The sequence below is a fragment of the Cyrtonyx montezumae genome, unplaced genomic scaffold, assembly GCF_038088225.1.
Source record: "Cyrtonyx montezumae isolate F1298 unplaced genomic scaffold, pur_monq_1.0 scaffold_2, whole genome shotgun sequence".
Classification (NCBI taxonomy): Eukaryota; Metazoa; Chordata; class Aves; order Galliformes; family Odontophoridae; genus Cyrtonyx; species Cyrtonyx montezumae.
Window position 1 is genome coordinate 63238725 of NW_027071936.1, and position 21257 is coordinate 63259981.

The 21257-nt window shown below is 48.9% G+C and overlaps 2 protein-coding genes across 7 annotated transcripts in view; one reads left to right on the top strand and one right to left on the bottom strand.

Annotated features, from left to right (window-relative positions):
- Positions 1-143: 143 nt before the first annotated feature.
- On the top strand, positions 144-1086 carry MRPL35 (mitochondrial ribosomal protein L35). The gene is made up of 3 exons (XM_065735965.1): positions 144-312; positions 402-546; positions 814-1086. The coding sequence occupies exons 1-3, from the start codon at positions 158-160 to the stop codon at positions 1000-1002; spliced, it is 489 nt and encodes a 162-aa protein (XP_065592037.1). The 5' UTR covers positions 144-157; the 3' UTR covers positions 1003-1086.
- Positions 1087-4434: 3348 nt separating this feature from the next.
- The window catches only part of REEP1 (receptor accessory protein 1), a 54421-nt gene continuing 37598 nt past the window's right edge, over positions 4435-21257 (bottom strand). For 2 of the 6 annotated variants that reach the window (XM_065735926.1, XM_065735927.1), the window contains 4 exons: positions 21043-21211; positions 15062-15097; positions 7885-8024; positions 4435-4986 (listed from right to left, as the gene is read on the bottom strand). In XM_065735926.1, the coding sequence (XP_065591998.1) occupies positions 4915-4986; positions 7885-8024; positions 15062-15097; positions 21043-21211 (417 nt within the window). In that variant the 3' untranslated portion in view covers positions 4435-4914. Of the gene's footprint in view, positions 4987-7884; positions 8049-11701; positions 11856-11877; positions 12172-15061; positions 15098-21042; positions 21212-21257 lie in introns of those variants that run through there. The other 4 variants (XM_065735932.1, XM_065735928.1, XM_065735931.1 and 1 more) reach the window with 4 other exon arrangements.

The window sequence follows — 21257 nt, forward strand, 5'->3', positions numbered from 1 at the left end:
GCCGGCGGGGGATATGGCGGCTGCTGTGGCGGCGCGAGTGGCTTTGGCGGGTCCGTGTCTGAGGGGCGGGAGGACGGAGCAAGGCGGGGGGGGCGGCGGCCGTGCGATGGCGGCGCGGGGCCGCGCACCGCCCTGAGGGCTGTCTGTCCCCGCAGGGATGCTGCGGCCGCTGGCGCGCTGGGTGCCGCTGTCCGCGGGGAGAGCCGCGGCCGTGCGGTGCCGCCACAGCTCAGCGCGGGAAGCGCCTCTGCCGGGGATAGCGGCCCCCGTCGGGAACGCGCCGCGCCGGGCCCCCTCCGCGCTGCTGTGCAGGTACGGGCACCTCGCGGGCACCGGGCGGGGGCTGCGCGAGTTTGCGTTTGCGTTCTGCCGCCTTCCCCGCTCCTTCGTTTCGTCTTTAGGATCGCGCCCCTGCTCCCGAGCATCCTGCGGCAGCCGGTGAGACCGCTCACCTACTACAGCTTGCAGAAAGGGAAGAGGAAGAGCGTGAAAGCTGTCGTGAAGAGGTTTCTCCGGCTGCACAATGGTCTCTGGGTTAGGAGGAAGGTACGGCTTGGTTTTGCTTCGGGTGTTGCGAACCTGTTGAAAGCTGTGGGCTCATTGCTTTCGTTCTGATAGACAGCGGTGGTTGGCACGGAGATCTGCATCTCCTGACTGCCTGAAAGGGGTTTGTGTTGTTTGCTCGTGGCTATTGCCGTATACAAGCACCGAGGTTGGAAAAGGCCAACACCATCATCCAGTCCCACCTCTGCCTGTCACCGGTGCGCGTGCATTGGCAGCAGCCCGTGTGATCTGTGTGTTTTCTTCTGACAGTCTGGTTACAAGAAGAGGTTGTGGAAGAAGTCCACAGCCCAGAAGCAGCGCTTGAGAGAGTTCGTGCTGTGCAACAGAACGCAGTGTAAGCTCCTAGATAAAATGACCACTTCCTTCTGGAGAAGGAGGAATTGGTACGTAGATGATCCCTACCAGAAGTACCACGACCGCACGAATCTTTCTGTGTAGGGATCTTTCATGTATTTTTTTAATAAATAAATGTATGTGCATCGTCTGCTCAGAATTATGGCCCCAAATAAAGGAATATTAACGACTACGTTGAGGAGCAGTCTGTGCTTTACTTGGCAGAGATGTGTCCTGAAGTCTGCTGGTTTTCCTGTGCTGCTGTGTGACACAGTGTGTGTAAATGAATGCAGTCTGAACATACTGAAAGATAATGAATAGTGAAAGACATTTTAATCCTGAATTATTTTTTTCAAAGAAACATGTTTAACCTCAGGGTATTCTTTCTGTCCCTGCTTCTTGGTAGCTCTACATGGAGCTTTCCTCGGGCATAGGAAGGAAGAAGAGAGGGATCCCGGTGCTGCTGCCTGTCGTTGTGCCATGCAAACTCTTTCCCTGTTCCCACATGAGCACCCGTGGTTATATGCAGCTTTGTAACTTAAGGCATTGGCCAAACTTCTTAACACAGCTTCCTCATAGGACTCAGTTTTGTGTCTTTTGTTGGTTTTTGAGTCGTGGAGCAGACCTGTTGGGTCCTCACAGCTCCCAGCAGTCAGCTTTAAGTATTGCCTTGTCCTTTACACGCTGTGCATCTCACTGTGTGCACAGATGAAACACCAAGGGTCTGACATGGGGCCCTTTTGCAACGTAGTCTGCTTTCACTAAGGGTTTGCTTGGAGCCTCCCTCTACAAAACCAGTGGCTCTCAGCACTTGCAAAGCATTCACTGAAGTGAACCCGTTGTGAATCAGGCAGTGCCTGTCTGTGTCAGCCCTGGAGCTGCCTGCACCGTAAGGGGGGCTCTGTGCATGGGGCTGCGGTGTTGCAATGAATTCAGCAGTTACTCAGAGTGTTCAGGAGCTGTATTATTTCCAGTTCATCATACAGAAAAGTTGTGAAGGACACATGCAGCACTCAGTGAATACATCTACGTACAGTCAGCGGAATGGAGGTTAAAGTAATACAGCAGTGGAAGGAGTTATTCTGGCCTGACAGATAAATCAAACGCACTGAAGATGTTTTCTCCTTTGTTTTTCCTAAAGAAGAGATTCAGACTTTACTAAGGATGTGTTTCAAGCAGTATAACACCACCAGCAAAGCATCGACCTTTGGAGTGCTGCTGTAACAGCCGTCCCTGGGAGCCAGCGCTGCGTCTTTCTGCACGTCACAGGAAAGAAGCCCCGCGAGGTGCACGTCGTGGTTAGCTACCTTCTGGTTAGCCCTGCAGAGCTCAGGCAGCTGGACCCGATGGTATCTGCGGGTCCCTTCCGGCTGAACTGCTCCTCTCTGTTCTCTTCAGGGTTACTTCTGCAGCCCAGCTCCGCTAAGTCAGGAGGTGCCTGGCAGCCCCGCAGGACCGGTGGAGCCAGCTGCCTCACAGCCCCTACATCCCTACTTCTCTTCAGCCGGGGAATCCCAGATCTGGAAGCTATTTTAAACCTCCGGCTGCAGCGTGGCTTGCTTTTAGAAGTAATTGCGCCGTTAGCCGCCGCCTGTGAACGCTCTGACCGCGTTCTGCAAACTGCCACGAGGGGTCAGCGTCGGTGCAGGAGGGCTGCGTGCTGCGTCAGCCCCGTCCCTAAAGCCTGCAACAAAGGACTCCGCGGCTGCTGTTCATTTCCAATAAATGCCATCAGGCGGAGGGGGAAATGACAGAACTGGGGCGACACCTGCACACAGCCTGCGTGTGGGGAGCCAGAAGGACCCTTCTGTACGCACAGCACTGCAGCAAGAGTGGAGCGGAGGAGCGTTCCCCCTCTCGCCTATCCGTGCTCGGGCACACAGCTCTGCTCAGAAACTCATACGTTTTTGCCAGAGATATGAAAAGGTTTATTTGTCTCATTTATACAATGAATGTTCTGAGAGATATAAGGCAACTCCCCTGTCAACAGCACACCTCAGCACTCGAGAAAATTCAGACAGTCGAGTTTACAGTAGGAGAGCAGATCAGACACACGGAATACTTCCAGTGAGAATCCATGTTCACACAGCACGTCTGAGAGTCAAACCTGTCCGGTGTGACGTGGCTCTATGTCCCGTGGGGCTTTTTTGGCATCACTGAGTGCAAACTCGTCAGCTCTTTGTCCTATGGCAGCCCCTGGGGTAGCAGGGCAGCTGCTTGCTTGCAGCAGGATCTCATTTCTGCTAACACCGCGGGCGGTTTCGCTTTTGCTTTTTAATCTTGGCCAAAATAAACCAAACCAACTTTAAAGCTGCTTAACAGTGAAACACACGCTCCTCCAAGCATCTGCTGTGTGCCTGGTAAGGACTGATTCCTCTGTAGCTGCTATCTGTATTTGGTGGGTTTTTTCCCTATGTGTTTTCTGAAGGCTTTCCTCCTCCTTACCCACTGGAAAATGCAGTTGTCTTAGCGCGTGTGAAGGAGACGCAGCTCTCAGGTAATGGGGCCAGATGCCGTGGCAGGCTCAGGAAATCCCTGCTTGCTTTTTCCACTTCCCTGCCAGGTCGGATAAACATCTGTGTGCACACATGGTTTATTTCTCTCTTCCCCACATCCACAGGAAGCTCTGGGGAGACCTCGAGGATGCAGCAGGCAGGGGCAGCCTCTACTGACGTGTATCCGGCGGAGGAAGGGTTTGAAAGGCCACTTCAGATTTCTCTCTGAGCCCCATACCCTCCAACCAGAGCTGGCATCCCGGGCTGCTGCCCCCAGCTACAGTAACCACACTACCGGGGTGCCGGCCCGTGAGTCCTCAGTGAGGGCACGTTCCTGTATGTGATGCTAAATGGTCTTCTACTCTATGAGACAGGTCCGAGAGCAAACACGAAGGGCCACGAAATTAACTTCTGTGTGAATTTCACATGCTTAACACTCACAAGAGACACCAACTTGAAGCACAAATACACAAACCCTACAACATCTTCCTCTTCTTTTATGTTTCTCGTTTATATACGGATACAAATACAACACTCCACCTGGTTCTCGTGGTTCTAACCAAACTCCATGCTACAGGCAACATTCCAGGCCTCAAAAAGCAGCTGAGCCCCAGCGTCCTGCTCTGCTCACGGAAGGAAAACTCCAGCACTGCTCCAGGAAAGCAGAACGCTGGGGCTCGTACTGTTAGGGGAGAACAGCTCTCTTTCCCCTGGAAGCAAGTCACTAAAGCAATTCTAATGCTGCAGCTAGTACACGACCGCCTTGCTCATACTTCATTTGCTGCAAGCGATACGATCCAGTTTTCTAGCCACCGTCATTCTCCACACAATACTCTCCTGGCTCAGGATGATCAAAATTAAGACTCCTCCCACGTAACGTTGGTGAAAGCAATCGTTTTCTCTCGCACTTCTCTTCCTCACCCTAAGTTCTGTCTCTAGGTCTTTTTAGCACTACGATTGAATCAGAATACATGCGATCCACTTGCAGAAACAGCATAACAGCTCAGCTTTCCCTAATGAATCTCAGACATTTTCAAACAGCTAAAGTACTCAGACATTTATTACACCATTCACAAGCTTGAGGAGGAAGAGAGGGAAGAGAAATCCATGGCTTCTGCAAATCCACTTCCTTAATGATAAAGCCATAAATAAATACACTGTCCATGTATCGTCACGAGCAACTGATTATTTCTGCTGTTGCTGTGCATTCACAGAGCCAGAGCTAAGCAGACACGATGAGAACTGTAAATGTACAGCCTTACAGGATTAGCGTGAGTGGGGACACACCGCAACAAAACGAGACCTCTTCATCTGCAGGTGTCTGTCAGACTGCCCTAACCACACTGCTGACAAAGCCGAGAAGCGTGGAACGGGATAGAGACAGGAGCGAGAAAGGCCGTGGCTACAACGCTGTACATCAAAGCACATCCATCCCACTGCTGCTTCCTACGTGATCAACGAGTAGCTCTTTAAGGCAGAAGAGAGACATTCTGTGGATCTTGGTGCTGTTGGCTCATTGCACTCACATTGTTTCAGTGGCAGAGGACGAGGTACTCTTCTTCCTGATGCGAGGTCTAAGGGTCCTAGGCGGTGCCTGCAGGAAAGCGACAGAAAACTTCATTGGTGTAATAGGAAATCCATTCGTTCTTTCCTTAAAACTCACCTATTCCTGTGGCACCTCTGTGGCAGTGATCCTGTTCCCGGCACGAAGAAACGGAGAAGCCCATTTTGGCCCTAAAGATCGCTGATGAAGGACTGGTTGAGGATTAACCCCTTGCAGCCAGCTCTGAGGAGAGCTTTGAGAAGGAGCCCTTAAGCACAGAAATGGATGGAAAGACCACCAGGCAAATCTGCCCAGGAGAGCCGTGCAAGGCCCAGGAGGAGCCCGGTCAACCCCATGAGATTGGTTTACACCGATTACCTCCATTCTCCACACTGAACTGACTGAGACAGAATCCAGCTAGCAAGGCCAACAACCAACAAAACAACCTCACCAACCTCACCTGCATTGCATAATTCACTCTGAAGAGCTTTGGTATGGCATTGGGGCTCATCACATTCAGAAATGGTTACCACACGTTGCAGAGGAGCACAGATATATGGAGGCCTAACATGGCAAGGCCTGTTAAGCTCTTCTACTTCGTTTTCAGGACTATCCAAAGCTTTTTTTCCATTAACAGCACAAACCTGTTTGCCTGGAAAACTATGACAGGATCTTACCATTTGTAAATGAAGAAGTAGTCATTTCTTTTTTATAGGAATTATCGAAATCAAGATCATGCTGTATTAACACTTCCTTGTGATATAGAAGGTATAAATATTCATACAGGTAAGGATCAAGATTACAGCCAGGTTTTGTTTAGACTCCATCCGGCTTGCCATAGGAAAAGATGCTGGCAGGGGAGGGATTAATCCAAATCCCTTTGGTTTCCAAGTCTGATCTCTGACCCCACTCTGAGTCCCCAAAAGCACAAACAATCAGGGTAAGATGGCTGTATTCAGAAAGAGATGGCTAGCAGAGAATCACAGGACCATTAAGGTTGGAAAAGCCTTCTTAGATCAACTAGTCCACACACCAACCCACCCCCACCATGCCCACTAACCCACGTCCCCAGAGCTGCAGAGTGATAAGGTCACCCCTGAGCCTCCTCTCCTCCACACTGAGCCATCCCAGCTCCCTCAGCCGCTCCCCGGAAGTCTCGCACTGCAGACCCCTCACAGCTCTGCTGCCCTGCTCTGGACACTCTCCAGGGCCTCCAGCCTTTCCTGTAGTGAGGGGCCCACAGCAGAGCACAGTACTCGAGGTGTGGCCTCGCCAGTTCTGAGTACAGAGGGATGATCAGCTCCCTGCTCCTGCTGGCAGTACTATTTCTGATACAAACCAGGATGCTGTTGGCCCTCTTGGCCACCTGGGCACACTCCTGGCTCGTGTTCAGACGGCTGCCAGCTATCATTCCAAGATGCCTTTCCTCCACGCAGCCTTCCAGCCACTCTGCCCCAGGCCCGGAGCACTGCATGGGGTTGTTGCGACTGACGTGCAGGATCCCATGCTTGCTCCTGCTGAACCTCATACTGGTGACCTCAGCCCACTGATGCAGCCTATCCAGATCCCTCTGTAAGGTCTTCCAACCCTCACACAGATCAACGCTTCCTCCCAGCATGCTGTTATCTGCAGACTTACTGTGGGTGCACTCAATCCCTTTGTCCACTCATCAATAAAGAGATTAAACAGTGGGCCCAGTACTGCCTCCTGAGGAACACCACTCATGGTCAGTTGCCAGCTGGATTTAACTCCATTCACCATCGTTCCCCGGGCCCAGTCATACAGCCATTTTATTACCCAGTGAAGAGTGCATCTGTCTGAGCCTTGAGCTGACGCAAGGAAAAAAGCTGCTGCGTATGGCAGTGAGGGATCCTGCCCTGATCCGTAGATCCACTCAGGCTCCCAAGCTGCTGACTCAGAGCTGCTATCTGTAAGCAACACAGCCCCAACAGCTTGAGCCATACTTACAGCCTGGGAGAGGCTGCGCTTTGAGAAGCCAGACCACTCTGAAAGCATCCATCAGCTGCTCAGAAAATACTTGAAATCAGGAATGAACAGCTCTGCCTCCTTGGAAGGCCACTTAACAGCTCTGAGAGTAGCTATAGAGACTGCACCTAACCACAGCAAGCTTCTGGTGAGAGCCAGCAGAGCTACAACAGCCCACGAGAAGAATGTGTATCACTACTACTGCTCCCACCCTCTCAACCTGGCCTGAGGAAAGAGAAACAAACCCAGCTACCCCAGCGTGGAGATCTGCTGGCTTCAATCTGAGAGCTGCTTTTGGGCTGCTGGACGTGGCTCCATTCCGCACTGCCCAGAGCTGGAAGAATTCCTTGCCTACAGCACCTCGTGCAAAGGCTCCATGACAAAATGTTGCTAAAATTGCCTTTGTCAAACTGCAGTGTGAGATCTGTGTCTCCATTAGGTGTTTTTTTCTTTTCGTGTAGCAAATTAAATCGGTGCCTGATTCAAAACCCACTGAAATCACGGAATCAGAAGCAGAACCACTGCTGGTGTTGGTGGGATTGGCCTGGTGCATGAGGGTTTGGGCTCTGAGCTCTCTGGCTGTGGCTGCTGGCTGTTTTCCACACAAACATTCTGCTTCAGGAAAGAAAATACATTTTCTGCTACAGACAGGAAAAATTAGCCTGTGCTTGTTACCCAAATCCTCTCATTGAAATACCTCCACATTAGCATGTGGTTCAGAGCTAGATCTAAGCCTGGCAACTCAGAATCCAACTCTGAAGCTCTGTGCAATTATTATTTCCACAGGCACGGATTGGAATTTCTATCAGAGAAGCCACGTGTGTAGGAAAGTGAGTGTTCTCATAGCAAGACCCACCCCTGAACGACCACAGAAGTACTGCTTTTGGATTCAGTGTTCCTAGACCAAAGAGGAGTTCACTCAAACACACAACAGGAGGAGGGACCTCGGCAGTATGGAAGTACCTCAAGGGGCTGATCCTTCTTTTTAGGCCTTTTGTTCGTGGATGCACAATCCAATAAATCGTTCTCTTCATCATCTGAGAACACAGAGTCTCTCGTTTCACAGTTTGCCTCACGTGGCTTTTCATATTTATCGTTCGCATCTATTTAGCGCGGCCGATTGTGGTCTAAACGTGAACACAAAGGATGAGGAAGATGAGTGCTTTGATTCACATTCCACCAAACTCCACTCCACTGCAAAGCCATGCATCTTTCGGGGATTAATAGACAGAAGGTTCACACTTCACACTCCACTAATAGCAGCTGTTGGGTTAGAGATCAAAAACCCGTGGTTGCAAAGCCATTACAAGTGCTGCTTGGACTACTCCGTGTAGAATTCTGACTGAATTCACAGCCCCCCATGTTCTGGGGGCTGACTCTAGAAAGATTTTTGTTTGGCTCAGGAACAGTGAGACAGCTGATTTCTTGAATTGCTAATTCTATTCACAGTTTCTACTGCGTAGACTGTCCTCTGGAAAGCACCCAGTGGGCACTGAAGCCCTGCGGGGGGGGACAGCTTCCTGGGAAACGAAGCATGACAGCCAGGGCTGGTCTGAAGCCGAGAGCCCAGCCCAAGATCCAGTGAAATTAAACACAAACTTCATCAGGCACTGCTGAGACTCTCGGTAGCGGGTGTGTTGTTGTAAGCACAAAGCGAGGAGAGTTCCTCTTCTGTCACGCTGCAGTAGGCCTTACAGACTGCTAGAACCACCAGAGGCAGAGGATGAGTCCACCACTACGGACCACCAACGTCTGCTTGGTGGCTCTGCGCCTTGTGATTTATCACACCATCTGTATGGGACCAGTCACGCTGTGCAACACGGTTCATTCGCTGCCTCAAATTCAGAAGGTGGAATTTACAACAGCCAGTCCAAAGCAGGAGCTGCAGAAGGGGCAGCCAGTGTGACAAAGCCCCTGTATCCCTGCAGAGCATTGCCTACGATCTGGACCTTTCCTAGTTTAACTGACAGTTATGCTTTTAAACGTGTGGAAAACAGGAGTGTTGAGTGCTTAGATGACAGTCACAATTACTGACTCAGGCTGTTGTACAAACACACAGAAAAATAATGCTCTGCACTTTTTCCCTCAGCCTGACTCTAACGCTCTGCCAGACCAAACACTACAGAAAGAGGATTCTTCAATACCTGACCATTATTAATCCATTTAGATCCTTAAAGCACACACACAAAAAGTCCCCAAACTGGATTCTCAAACAGCTCTCAGATGGGAAATGGAGCCACAAAGGGCAAGTCATTTGGCTACGGCAACCCCAGTCACAGGCAGGTCACCGGGGCCCTCTCCAGCGCCAAATTCACGTTGGCAGCTGAACACTCTGTGAGACAAAGTCAGGGTGCAGTGCACACCGTCCTCTGGATGCTGACCCTGTGTCTCTTCCCCTGTGCCACCACTCACAGGGCCAGGCTGCAATGCACTGCTGCAGGTTTTCAGGAAGAGCTGGAAGTTGACTCCTCCCCAGCTGTACTGAAAAAGCTGACAGGCACATTCCAGGGAGGCCTGCAATAATGCTGAATTGTTTTCTTTCTCCTATATGACTGTGGTGTTAAGACTATAGTGTAAGGAGAATGCTAAATGTTCTTTACAAAACTTGGCAAAATCAGTCTAGGGAGGTATTATTTTAATCACTATTTTATCTTTCCACTTGGGAGGTGAGATATCCAGGAGACGCCTGGCTGAGGTCATCTTGGGTGCAGGAGTTGCTCCGTGGTGCCTCTAAGCCAAGGAAGAATGGAGTCGAGCTTGTATTAAAAGCTGCTAGCTCAGAGTTTGAGCACAGCCTGAATGAAGCACACCCAAATCTGCCCCCTGTAGGCCAAATGCTGGCCTGACAGCAATTCCCACGACTGCTCCCAGCTGCCCTGTTCACAGAGGTGCCTCACATTTGTGCTGCAGGCTGGATGTCAGGACGTTGGTTTCCAGCTAGTCAAACTGGGTCAGGACTCCTTGAAACTGCATCCCTGAGGTTTGCAGGGAGGCCAACCAACACCCCTCAGCCCTGTGCTGCTGTGGGGAGGCAGGAGCTTTCCTTGGAGAAGACACGAACAGAAGGTGGCAGAGGAGTGCTGGACAACCAGAACATGAGCATTCACTGTGGAGATGCAAAGAGATGTTAAGAACAGGCAGGATGAGGCAGATGTGCTCTGCGGCCTTTGTCCTGCTGCTCCACTGCAAAAGAAGACAGAAGGAAGTGTGAGCTCTGATAACACTCCTGGGGGTCCCAGACTTTGCCAGCTTACGTTGTGACGTTGCTTTCTCCGTTGTTATTCTCTCTTGAATTGGGTGCTGGGTGAAAAAGATGTCCAGGCAGCATTCCCACCCGTGTTTTCTGTCTCCACAGCCTGGAGAGCAGGTGCCCAACACTTCTGCAGGCCTCTCACTCTCCCCAGCAGCCTAAGTACTGCACCCCTACCCCAGAGCTGCCGCTTTCAAGACTGGGAAGAGCTCGGCCCCCCAGCTGGCACACACTGCTTTGACTCCAGCAGCAGAGGTTGGCAAAGTCCAGAGGAAGAAGGGCTGAGGACTGCTCATCTGCTCCATCCCATTGCGAATGAGGAAACAAAACCCGGGCAAAATGGGAACCAGTTCACTTCAGTCTCACTGTTCTGGAAAAGGAAATACACGGGTCTAGCCTACACTTTCACAGCACATTTCTGAGCACTGATGAGAACAGACCTCGGGTACAGACATCCTATGAGGTCTAGAGTGAGAACGGAGGGTTCCCTGATTCCCTACCCATCCTGACTCAGACATCTACACTGTGGGCAATGCCAACCTCATATCCACCTGGAGTGCCACGCTTTGTCCCATGGTTGTTGGGAAACACTGCACGACCGTGAGATCAGAAGCAACTCACCTCAGGGGGCTGAGAGAGCACCAACTATGAGGCTGCTCTTCTGTGAACCGGGCCATTACAAGATAAAAAATAACTGTCCTATACCAAGAGAGTGAGTCCTCTGAAGGTGGAGAAAACAGGACTAAAGCAGGGAATTAAGTAGAATAATAGGCAGATGTGAGGAATTACTGGCAAGGGAGATGGAGGTCTTAAAGGGAACAGATGGGTTCAGGAACACCAGGGTTTGCTCCTGGAGAAGGGGCAGACCAAAGAGCAAAACACACAGGTGGGGCTGACTTCTCCAGGACAGTACTCGGCCTCAAATCACCTCCTGTATGTTGCTAAGAGCCAGCAGGGTCCTCAGGGCACTATCAGATGTCCCTGAAGTGGCAGAGCTTGCAGTGTGTGCAGCTGACGGCCCCTGGGACTGCTTCACAGCCAGGAGGGGTTGTGTGAATCCAGGAGTGGTGTAAACCCAGATCTGTCCCCTGGCTCTCCCACCTTCAGGGGGCTCTCACTCCCCACCTCAGAGCAGGGCACCTTCTGGGTGTTTTCACCTGTTTTTGCCTACACACCTTTGCACAGAGGGATGGAATTACTGCAGAAATGGGAGAACTGCTTGTGTCCCAGGCTAAAGGTGCTGCTACTTCTTGCAGAAATGCCTTTTCACTATCCAGACCTATGAGTTTACAGAAGAGTAGCAGAGGTCAGGACCTTGTCCACTAATTACAGATGAGCAAAGGACTTTGATTTAGATCCTCAGAAATATTTGGAGGCTTAAATACAGTCACAGAGAGAGCTGAGCACCCCAATACCTTTGAGAGAATCTGACACCCCCCCCCCCCCCATATTCCCAGGCAACACTTTTTTCTTCTGTCATTGTAATTCCTCTGGGACTACTTAACAAACCACAGTCACAGACTACACAAGGCAGGAACGAGGTGTTGTATTATTGTAATGGAACATAAAGTCACTCCAAAGCTAAGCCTTTCTGGGGGATCCTTCATGTAAGGAGTTTTGCACAGCACTTAATAAGACCAAGAGAGCAGATATTTATTACACGAAGGCGATCAGCTTCTTTTCCCTGCAACAAAGACAAATTTGCCATCATTTCCAAAATGCATTGACCCAATTCATGTACTTCTCCAACAGTTTTCATTGCCAAACCAAGAAGTTAGAAGCAGCCAATCTACCAGCACACACTGCCCAGAGGCTGCAGAACAGAGGCAGACACAGGCTCATCTTTCCAAAGCTGAAGTCAAGTGCAACCAAAGCAAACAAATCTCTTCACATCATCAACAAAGTCACTGGTTAATGAAAACACATCCCACAAATGATTAAGCTGTTAAGTACTGCTCTATTCCAAACACCTCAGAAGAAAACTCATGCAATCTTTAACACTTACATCAGAGTCCCACAATATTTACATAGAGAAAAGGAAAGAATAAACTGTTAGGGGAAAATGTTTGGATGTAGAAGGGGAAGGAACATTGTTTCAGAGCACAGAAATCTTCAACTTTGCTTTCAGAACATCTGTGGTTGATCTGGAGTTTATTAAACAATGAATGTTTAAACTCTGTCCAGAGGTACTGCTGTGAAGTGATGCAAATTAGGCCCATATAAATTTGATTCAGCATTTAAAAGGAAAATTCTAAGGAAAAACATGCCTAGAGCAACAGAAAGTGGTTGTTTGGTCTTCAAGCTCAATGCAAGAAAGGTTAAGTCTGTAAATCCCTAGCACAGGAGATAGCAGCAAAACTTGCTGGGCCTAATGGTCACCTAGACCATTTAAAGGTGCACATTACTGCATCAGTCACACAACCCAGCAGTGCATGTTCACAAACCACTCTCATTCTCCTCTAACGTCCTTGCCCATTTCTTACACTGCCTGAAATCCTTATTAAACTTGCCCTCAGATGCACGTCGCCTGATACACGACAAATTTTAAACGTCTTTGAGATATATTTATTCTCTGCAAAGTCTAAAATTGTCCCTCTCTCTCAGCCACGCCACGCAACGTCTTTGCAGCAGTGCCTAAGAGATGTTAGTTGAAGTAACAGCACTGAGCATAGAAGTTATTTCTTAAATGCAAGTCCCAGGCAAGCTTGTTTAACACTGAAGAGCACTTAGGCATTTAGCAGGCACTGCCAAAAGACAAACAAATCCCTGAAGGTTTTTGCTGCATCCTTCCCAAAGGGGCAAAAGAACACTTATGTAATTGTATCACTGTCCCTCCGTCATCCTTAGAATGACTTTCCACAGGCCTCGAACGCTGAAGAGATGTCAGAAACTTGAGTAAAGACCTGGGACAGCTCTGTGAGCATAGATGACTGTTTTTCTACAGTAAGGGTGGTGAGGCACTGAACAGGTTGCCTAGAATGGTGCTGCATGCCCCGTCCCTGGAGACACTCAAGAGCAGACTGGACGGGGCTCCGAGCACCTGATGGAGCTGTAGGTGTCCCTGCTCATTGCAGGGGAGCTGGATCAGATTGCCTTTAAAAGTCCCTTCCAGCTCAAACAATTCCATGATTTGCTTCTGTACATCATACTGAACTCAGCGTGGGCTCTGCACAGACGCCCACTCTGTGGCGTAAGGAGGCTGCATCTTCCTGAACCCTCTGCAGTTTGGCCCACATTAATGCATCTGTGTGCACTGCCTCCTTCAGGGTATTAGCAGGCAGCTGGGAGGGCTGCCTTCTGCTCCCTAAGAGCAGTCTGTGCTCTCCCAAGAGCTGTGGGGGTTTAAGAGACGGTTGTTTCACCTGCAAGAACATCAAGGCAACTGCTCCTGCCAAGAAGGCCGCATCAAGGCTCTGAGACAGCCTTTAATATCCTGCCTGGAGTTAGGCTTGAATATCTGCCCTTTTAAGTTACAAACTCTTTGGGACTGAGTACTTTTAACATTTGTATCCTGAAACTGGCTACACAGAAGTTGGTATGAGAGAAAGATCAGTGCCAGTATAACAATTTAGTCCAGTTAAGCAAACTTGGTTTCTTTCTTTGATGCTACACAGTCAGGGATGGTCCTCCGAGGTACCCAAGCTGCAAGGAGCATGTAAAGGGCACACTATTGTCTGAGAACACATTAATGCACACATTGCCTTGGAGACAGAGAAAGGGCAGCCTGCGGGGGCAGAACGAACCCTCCATGAGAAAGAGCTTCAGCATATTCCTCCTGACATGGTCGGAGCAACTGGGTTGCAACAAGGAAAAGAGAAACAGTAATGTGAAAGTGCACGCAGATTTGGGCCCAATTTGTAAACACGCTGGTTTGACTGCTGTTGTAGCATCATTAAAAGACCTCCCCAGGATTAATTCATGCCTACTTAGCACTCCAGGATTCAATGGATCCTTTATAAATAACACTGAAGAGTCAAATCCGTGAAATTGGTTTAGGCTAAAATTAGAAGGGTGCTAATAAAACGCACCGTGAACACAAGGGTGTCACGACTGCTTAAACAGACACCACTTCAAACAAGCTTCATTTCCTTTGCACGGCAGCACACTCACCCCAAACGTGCAAGTGCAAAGAGTTAGAAAGGAAATCTTAGAATCACAGGATCACTGAATGGCGTGGGTTGGAAGGGACCGTAAATCATCCAGTTCCAATTCCAATAGCACAACAGGGAGGGTGACAAAGCAAGTGTGTGAAGCTTGGTTTGCCACCACCATAATGTGCAAAGAGACAGAGGGTCAGGCTGGGAGCTCCAGCCTCCAGCTGCACACCCAGCTGCTCTGGAGGTGACACAAGCCAGCTGTGTTTTCACAGCAGTGCCTGCAGTACGATGGCAGCGCTGCGATCCTGCAGTGCCTCTGCTGCAAAGTCCCCAGGGTTGTATGGAAAACAAACAGAAAGCACATGAGATGAGGTGTATAGGAATTATGAAAGCCAGCTCCCACCAACATGGGACACAGCCTGTCTGGATTTCTTCTTCCTCCCTGCACAACGTGCTTGGCAGCCCCATCCTCTGGCATGCCCAAATCTGAGGTCTCCCTCTCCTTGCATTGGCTGCTGGGACAAAACACATTCTCTACAAGAGGAAGGACTGAGGTTTTTCTCCAGAGATAAACTCCCCAGCCTTGGGTCAGTAAAGTGAGCAGCACTGCAGAGCTTAACGTCAGCACACACACGGCCCACAAACCCTCTCGTAGCCTGGACCCCCCGTTGCTTGCTCCCCTGGTGTTAGGAAACCTGGTGAGTAAGAGCAGCAGGACCAAGCCAGGCTGGGAAACATAGCCATGCCCAAAAGGATTGCATGGATATCAGGGTGCAGGAAATCCAGCACTCACCTCTTAGGAGTCGGCATACTGAGCAACACGTGCACACTGAAAGAGGAGCTGAGCATTAGGGACTCATCAGGGTAAGCTACCACTTCTCAGACAACACTGAGCATCTCTAATCTCTGCTGAACAGCCCCAAGGAGGACTCTGTGGCTCCTGTCTGTGTAGAGACACTTGTCTCTGCTCATCATCACAAAGCACAGACCCAGGAACGTGGCTCACATGGCTGTGTAAGACAGGGAGTACGTACAGCTCCTGCACTCTGTTCTCAGATCACTCAACAGAAATAACTCCTGAGCAGAGGGGAGCGTGGATAAGCACTGTGCAACACAGCACAAGTGGTTGTGTGATGATAAAGACAGGTTGCAAGAGTGGGGCTTGCATTGCTACGTGCCTGGATTTCTCTTTCTGTACATTTATAGATGGGATGTTTCCAAGCACTGGCGCAGCCACTCAGGCAGCTTTTGAACAAATACATTCACAAAACCCTGATATTCCTAAATCAGGAACATAGGAAGAAGTTTTGCAGTGGATTACTGTAGGAATGCAGATAACCAAGGGAAGTGCACTGCACCCTTCATTCAGTACAAATGCAGATGATTCACAGGTGTTCACAAAACTCTTATCTTTGCAGCTTCACTTTGTGCTTTAGGAAACAGCCTTGAAACCGATCCTAGTTCAAGCCTTCCAATTTAATCCTCTGAGTGGCACCAGTGACTCCAGATAAAAGGAGCTCCTGGAGAAAAAGGTTTTGAGCCGAGTGTGATGTTATCCTGCACTGCAGACACTGACAGCTCTTCCATAGTTTCAGCCATTTTGAACCAGCCTCTGATTTTACACAGAGGGCAATCGATCTCTGTTTTCTGGAGGCTTGCTCTCTGAGATCACACAACTCGTGTACAGGGGCTGTTTCTAGAGCATTTCTGGTCAGTGGGGACAGAGCTATCGAGGCACACGCTGAGTGCTGATCCTTCCCAACCTTTGCTCCGTCCTGCAAAGCCTTCAGAGCTTAAGTTGGAAAAACAAACTACAGAAACAGCCCCGACTCTCTCCTGCACGTGTGTGTTTGGGGGGGGGGGTCAGAAAGCACACTCATATTTCTGCTTTGAGATCACTCCAGCTAGGAATGGTCTCTGCCTCAGGAAAGCTCAGGCAGTAAAGGCACTGTCTGGTCAGTACGGTGCCTTCATAGGACACAGTGGGCACACAGTGTCACCTCCAGACACTGGTGTCCTCTCAAGCAATGCAAAGCTGCTTGCCAAACTATGTCTCACCAGCTTACCCAAAATAAAGGCTGGCCTCCAGCGCCCAGCCCACACTGGGAGTTTCAGCAGGCACCAGCAACCACTACACACGTTTGCATCAACTGTGGGACTGAGCTTTGTGACACCATCCCACTCAAGTCACACTCAGCGGCTACTGGAAAGGAGCAAGTTTTATTTGCACTGTCCAGGATACTTTTAAGGCAATAATATAAGGTTGAGAAGTACAAAAGCTCCACGCTGTTAAGACAGACATCTGCTTACTTGGCATTTGCCAGAAAAACAGGATTGCCTTGAAAAGTATTTAGAAACACTGTCCCAGGCTTTCCAATTGTTTATCATGATGAACAGCCACACAACATTTACAGTTCCCAAATGAAAGGGGCAGTTCTGCCTGGGGGAGAAGTACAGGTTGGAGCACACATCAGAGCTACAATATCTCAGGCCATCGTCAGGGCACTAAATTGAGAAATGCTGAACTAAGAGCAAAGTGAGAGATGAGATAAAGAGGACAGGTGGCTGGGCTGTCGTGCAGAGGGAGGGTGTTTCCTTGGTGTGCACTGAAGAAAGGTGTGCATGTGCCTCACAGAAGCAGTCATAACGCTTTGTATAACACACCGTGCAGACCACATCATAGCAAAGCTGCCTTTACCCCCTGTGCTGCCCACACTTGGCTTCAGACTGGGTGTGGGGAGGGGGAGGAGCACAGTCTTTCTGTGGGACAGGTGTGAATACCTCAGGTGCCTCCCCCACGGCTCAGCTGTCAGCACTGAAGGCTGCTGGAGCAGCTCAGCTATTGCACAAGCAACAGCACAGCTGTCTCGGGTGTTTGGTCAAAGGGTGCTGGTTGCAACTATGTGAAAAACAGCAAAAGGTGGGGCTCATCTGCCTCGTCTCAAAGGCAACTCCGGCATATCCCATGTCATGCCCTCATAAGACACTGCTGCAGACAAAAATAAACCTTTGCTGTGTCTGCATGTGGCACTGCTAACCAAATGCCAAGCTCTTCACACAGCGCTTGCTGTCAAAAGGAAATTCAGGGAGTCACAAATCAATCCGACCAGCAGCAGTCACATCCTAACAAATAACAGCAATGGAAATGAAAGTAGCTGAGTGGTTGTTTAATGTAGTGGGAGTACAGCACAATGCTGCAGCCAGCTTTTAGGCAGAGCCAAAGTCCACTGGTGTCAGGGAAGTTTTCTCGGTGGGCTTGGAAGCATGCCCAGGGGTGTGAAACCACAACCCAAAGCACTCCTGGTGCTCACAGGGGGAGTGGGGGCTTTCATATCAACAGACCTGAGTTTCAGCTGTCTCTGTGCATGGAAGGCAGCAGACCTCTCTCCATCTCTGTCTGTAGAGATCACTCTCTTTTAAATATCCCATCTGCTCTAAAACACAGTCATACAACAGGATGGGAACGGAGTAACACCTACTTCCACACCAGATCTGGTCATACTTTCAATGCTCAAGGAATGGGATTCGCCCAAATTGTAATCTAGACCAACAGAGCCAACTCTTGTCTTTGCCACTTTGATCTAAATGAGGCTATTCTTGCAGGTACCATTTGCTCAACAGCAAAGCTCCCTTGAGGAGTTTCCAGCTCTTCACCCCTTGGTGTCTTACTGTATCTCTCCAAAGCATCTTCTGATTTTCCCTGGGTGGTTTGGCTGCCCTTGGAGCACAGCTACACCACTTTCAGGATTTTTTCCCATCCACAGCTCTTCACTACTGGACAGCTTGAGTGGCTTCAGCTAGCCCATTCCAGTCCTAAGGGCAGCAGCTCACATCACATTATTGTAAGGCTCCCCTTTTCTCCCTGACACTACCACTTCTCATACAGACACAATTAAGAGCCTGTGCTAGATGGAAAGCAAATCCTTCAGCTTTTGGGCATCCCTGATGGCCATATGAGAGAAATAAAGGGAGCTTTCAGGAGCACTATAAAAGGCCTCCCATCAGCAACCTGAGCGTGCACGTATTCCTTCAGCAATGACTGGAGGCCCCTTAGAACTGACTGATGCTCACACACACGCTTCCAGGCATGGGGATGTCAGGGTCAAAGTAAAAAGGGTTACAACATCTCCAGCAGTGCTTGGCTTCCCCATCTGCAAGGCTGGCTATGGCCTGGAAATGCCTCCTTCCTCAAGCAAACCCCACTAGCACTTAAGAACATTAGCACATCCCAACACACTCAGGCAAAATAACACTTCAGGTTCCTGTCCCTGCTGCAGTTACTGATGTTTGAAAATGTGGGCACTGACACTGAAAGCTGCACCTACAGAGAGCTGTAATAGGTTGGAATGAATGGAGGATGTGGGTGAGTGAGCATGGAAACATCAGGAAGAAGAGCTATAACACCCAAACCATCAAGTCGTCTTAATCCCAGCACACCCACATGCAGCTCCTCAGATGCCTGGATTGGGAAAGGAAGGACAGAACAGAAAAAAATAAAAAGGGACACTTTGGTTGTCCAGGAACTTCTCAGAGGCAGAGACAAGTTGGAGAACTATCTACCAGATACCAACTGAGAAACCTTGGAAAAGTGGGATGCATCCACAGACAGGACTGTGGCACTGATCAGGTATTTCACACGTTCTAGTCTCTAATGTAAGGTGTACATGAAAAATCTTCTAAGGTTTTCACCCCAAAGTACGTGAGAATCTTCTACCACACATGGCTTTCAGGACTTGGCCATGGAAATCTGTTCTGGTTTACAGACACTGAGGAGCCAGTGTGTGCTCCAGGTCACACCAGCATTCTGCAATAGAGCAGCGTCTGAATTCAGGTGTCTTGATTCTTCCTGAGCACCACATTGCTTCTTGCATAGGCAGGACCTGTTCCTTCAAGTCTTCACTAGAAGTGACTATAAAGCAGAACTTCTACTGCAGAGAGTCTGCAGTCCTAGCCAGGCTCTCTTTTAACTTTCTTAAAGCTGTTTCATGCATCCCAGCCACTGCTGTCAGGCTTTCTAATGGCTGGTGGCTTCCAAGACCTGCCCAAGAAAGCAGTGATCTTCAGCTGAGTCACCCTCATGTCAAACGGGCAGGGGTATTTCTGCTGACTCTCTCTAATGCCAGACCAATTTAGCCCCATTATCTCTAGAACAGTAATGTAAAGAAAAGTCTAATGTTTCTGTGAGACAGGAGGGACTGCTGACATGGACATTTGTGTTATCTCAGGGCTTTGGGACAGGAAAAAGAGCTGTATGTCAGCTGTTTGGTACTGACTGCCTATGCACATGCCCATATATCATATACTACATGTACATACAGTGTACAGGCAGTAGATTTTTTCTCCCCCTTGCTTGTGTGCAAAATTCCAACTAAACAAACACGGAAGGTGAAGCAGAGAGACTATGCCTAGGCTTGGTGCACAGCTCTCAGGACCCCATACAGTCTCATAGGTCCCACTCTTCTATATGCATACGCACACACACCAGTTATGACTGATCAATTTGCCCCTCTAGTCATTCTGACTATGTACATAACTGTGCCAATACAAAACAGCACAAGGATAGGAAAGATCAGGATTGCTTATTTTACTCAATTTGATTTAAAGAGAGTGCAAAAGCTCTTTGGAGATGCCTGTCTGCATTGGCTATAGGTGGAAAAGGGCCCCACGATAAGCAGGTTCCTGGATGAGGAACCTCAATGAAGTCACTAAAAGAGATAGGATGGATGGAGGAGGTTGGAAGGTTTGGAAAAGGTGTGTCAAGTTCATTAAAAGAAGAATTAAAAACAAAATCTCAAATCATTCAGATCTAAACATTTCTGATAATCACTAGAATCAGTTTGAAAAGTTTCTGAACAGAACTTTTCAGAGATCCATTTTGAGATATTCTTACCCAGTACTGAAACAAAATCAGAAAACTGTATGAGTTTGGAGCTGAGTTTGCTGCTTTGAGATCAAAACTACAAAGGGTGGACTACACAATAGGGAACTAAGACAACTAAATTAGGTTTTATTTGTGTTATTCTTATCCAGATTAGATGTGATTATTCAGATCGCTTACTACAACTGAAAGCAAAATTTGTTAATGGTGTATACAGGAATGAGTTTTATTCCCTGTGTTGTTTCTTCCCTTTGTTCTTTCATATTTTTAAAAGAAAACCTTTGCTTTTCAGAGATGCTCTCCACAGCACCCAGACATCCTTCACAAATAGCTATCAGACCTTCCAGACGTGCTCTTTACAGGTTTTATTTCTCAGCAGGCTTCAGCAGTGATGCAGTTCTTGAACTGCAGCTATTGTAATAGTTCAGAAGAAGCATGAGTTGGATTAATTTCAACCAGATATCCATTAGAACTCACATTTACACAGCATAAGAGAGAGAAGCCATATCACCAAATGGAGGCTTTGGTATAATAATGACCCTTTCCTGTTACCACACATTCTTATCCCTGATTGTGGCACTTCCATTGGTGCCTCTCATTGAAAATCCACATCTGATTTCAGCCCTAGAACCCAACTTCTCAGCTCGTGAGGACTGATACTGGCTCCCTGCATGCTCAAGTGCAGTTCTTGATGCCAGTCAGGAATAGTAACCATCAAACAACAATACCACTCTCTCTCTTTAAGTGCCAAGAAACTCAACAGTGTGTCTGTGTCCTGTGAATTCTGGTATGTGCTGCCTACAGTGTCTGTTTCTATATACTCCTGCCAGCTGCATGACTTCATTCAGCTGTGTGATATTCCAGAAAACAACACTGAAAATAACTCTGGCACTTACCTGAGCTGCCAGTGCCTTCCGATGCACTTCTGGATGTTTTTGGCTGGCTCTGTTTGCTACTTGTTCGTACAGTGACCGAAGGAGGAACAGTGCTGCTGCTGTCACCACGAATCGTTGAGAGATCCTGCATGCTAAAGCTCCTTAGTCTCTCAGACAGGGCTCCCTGTCCCTAGTTAAACAAGCAAGCAAATAACATACACAAAAGTTAGGTTAGA

Excerpts from the sequence above, each read along its gene's own strand:
- MRPL35 (XM_065735965.1), top strand. The coding sequence starts at position 158 with ATGCTGCGGCCGCTGGCGCGCTGGGTGCCGCTGTCCGCGGGGAGAGCC. Across the intron at positions 313-401 it reads CCCTCCGCGCTGCTGTGCAG|GATCGCGCCCCTGCTCCCGA; the intron begins GTACGGGCACCT and ends TTTCGTCTTTAG. Across the intron at positions 547-813 it reads GTCTCTGGGTTAGGAGGAAG|TCTGGTTACAAGAAGAGGTT; the intron begins GTACGGCTTGGT and ends TTCTTCTGACAG.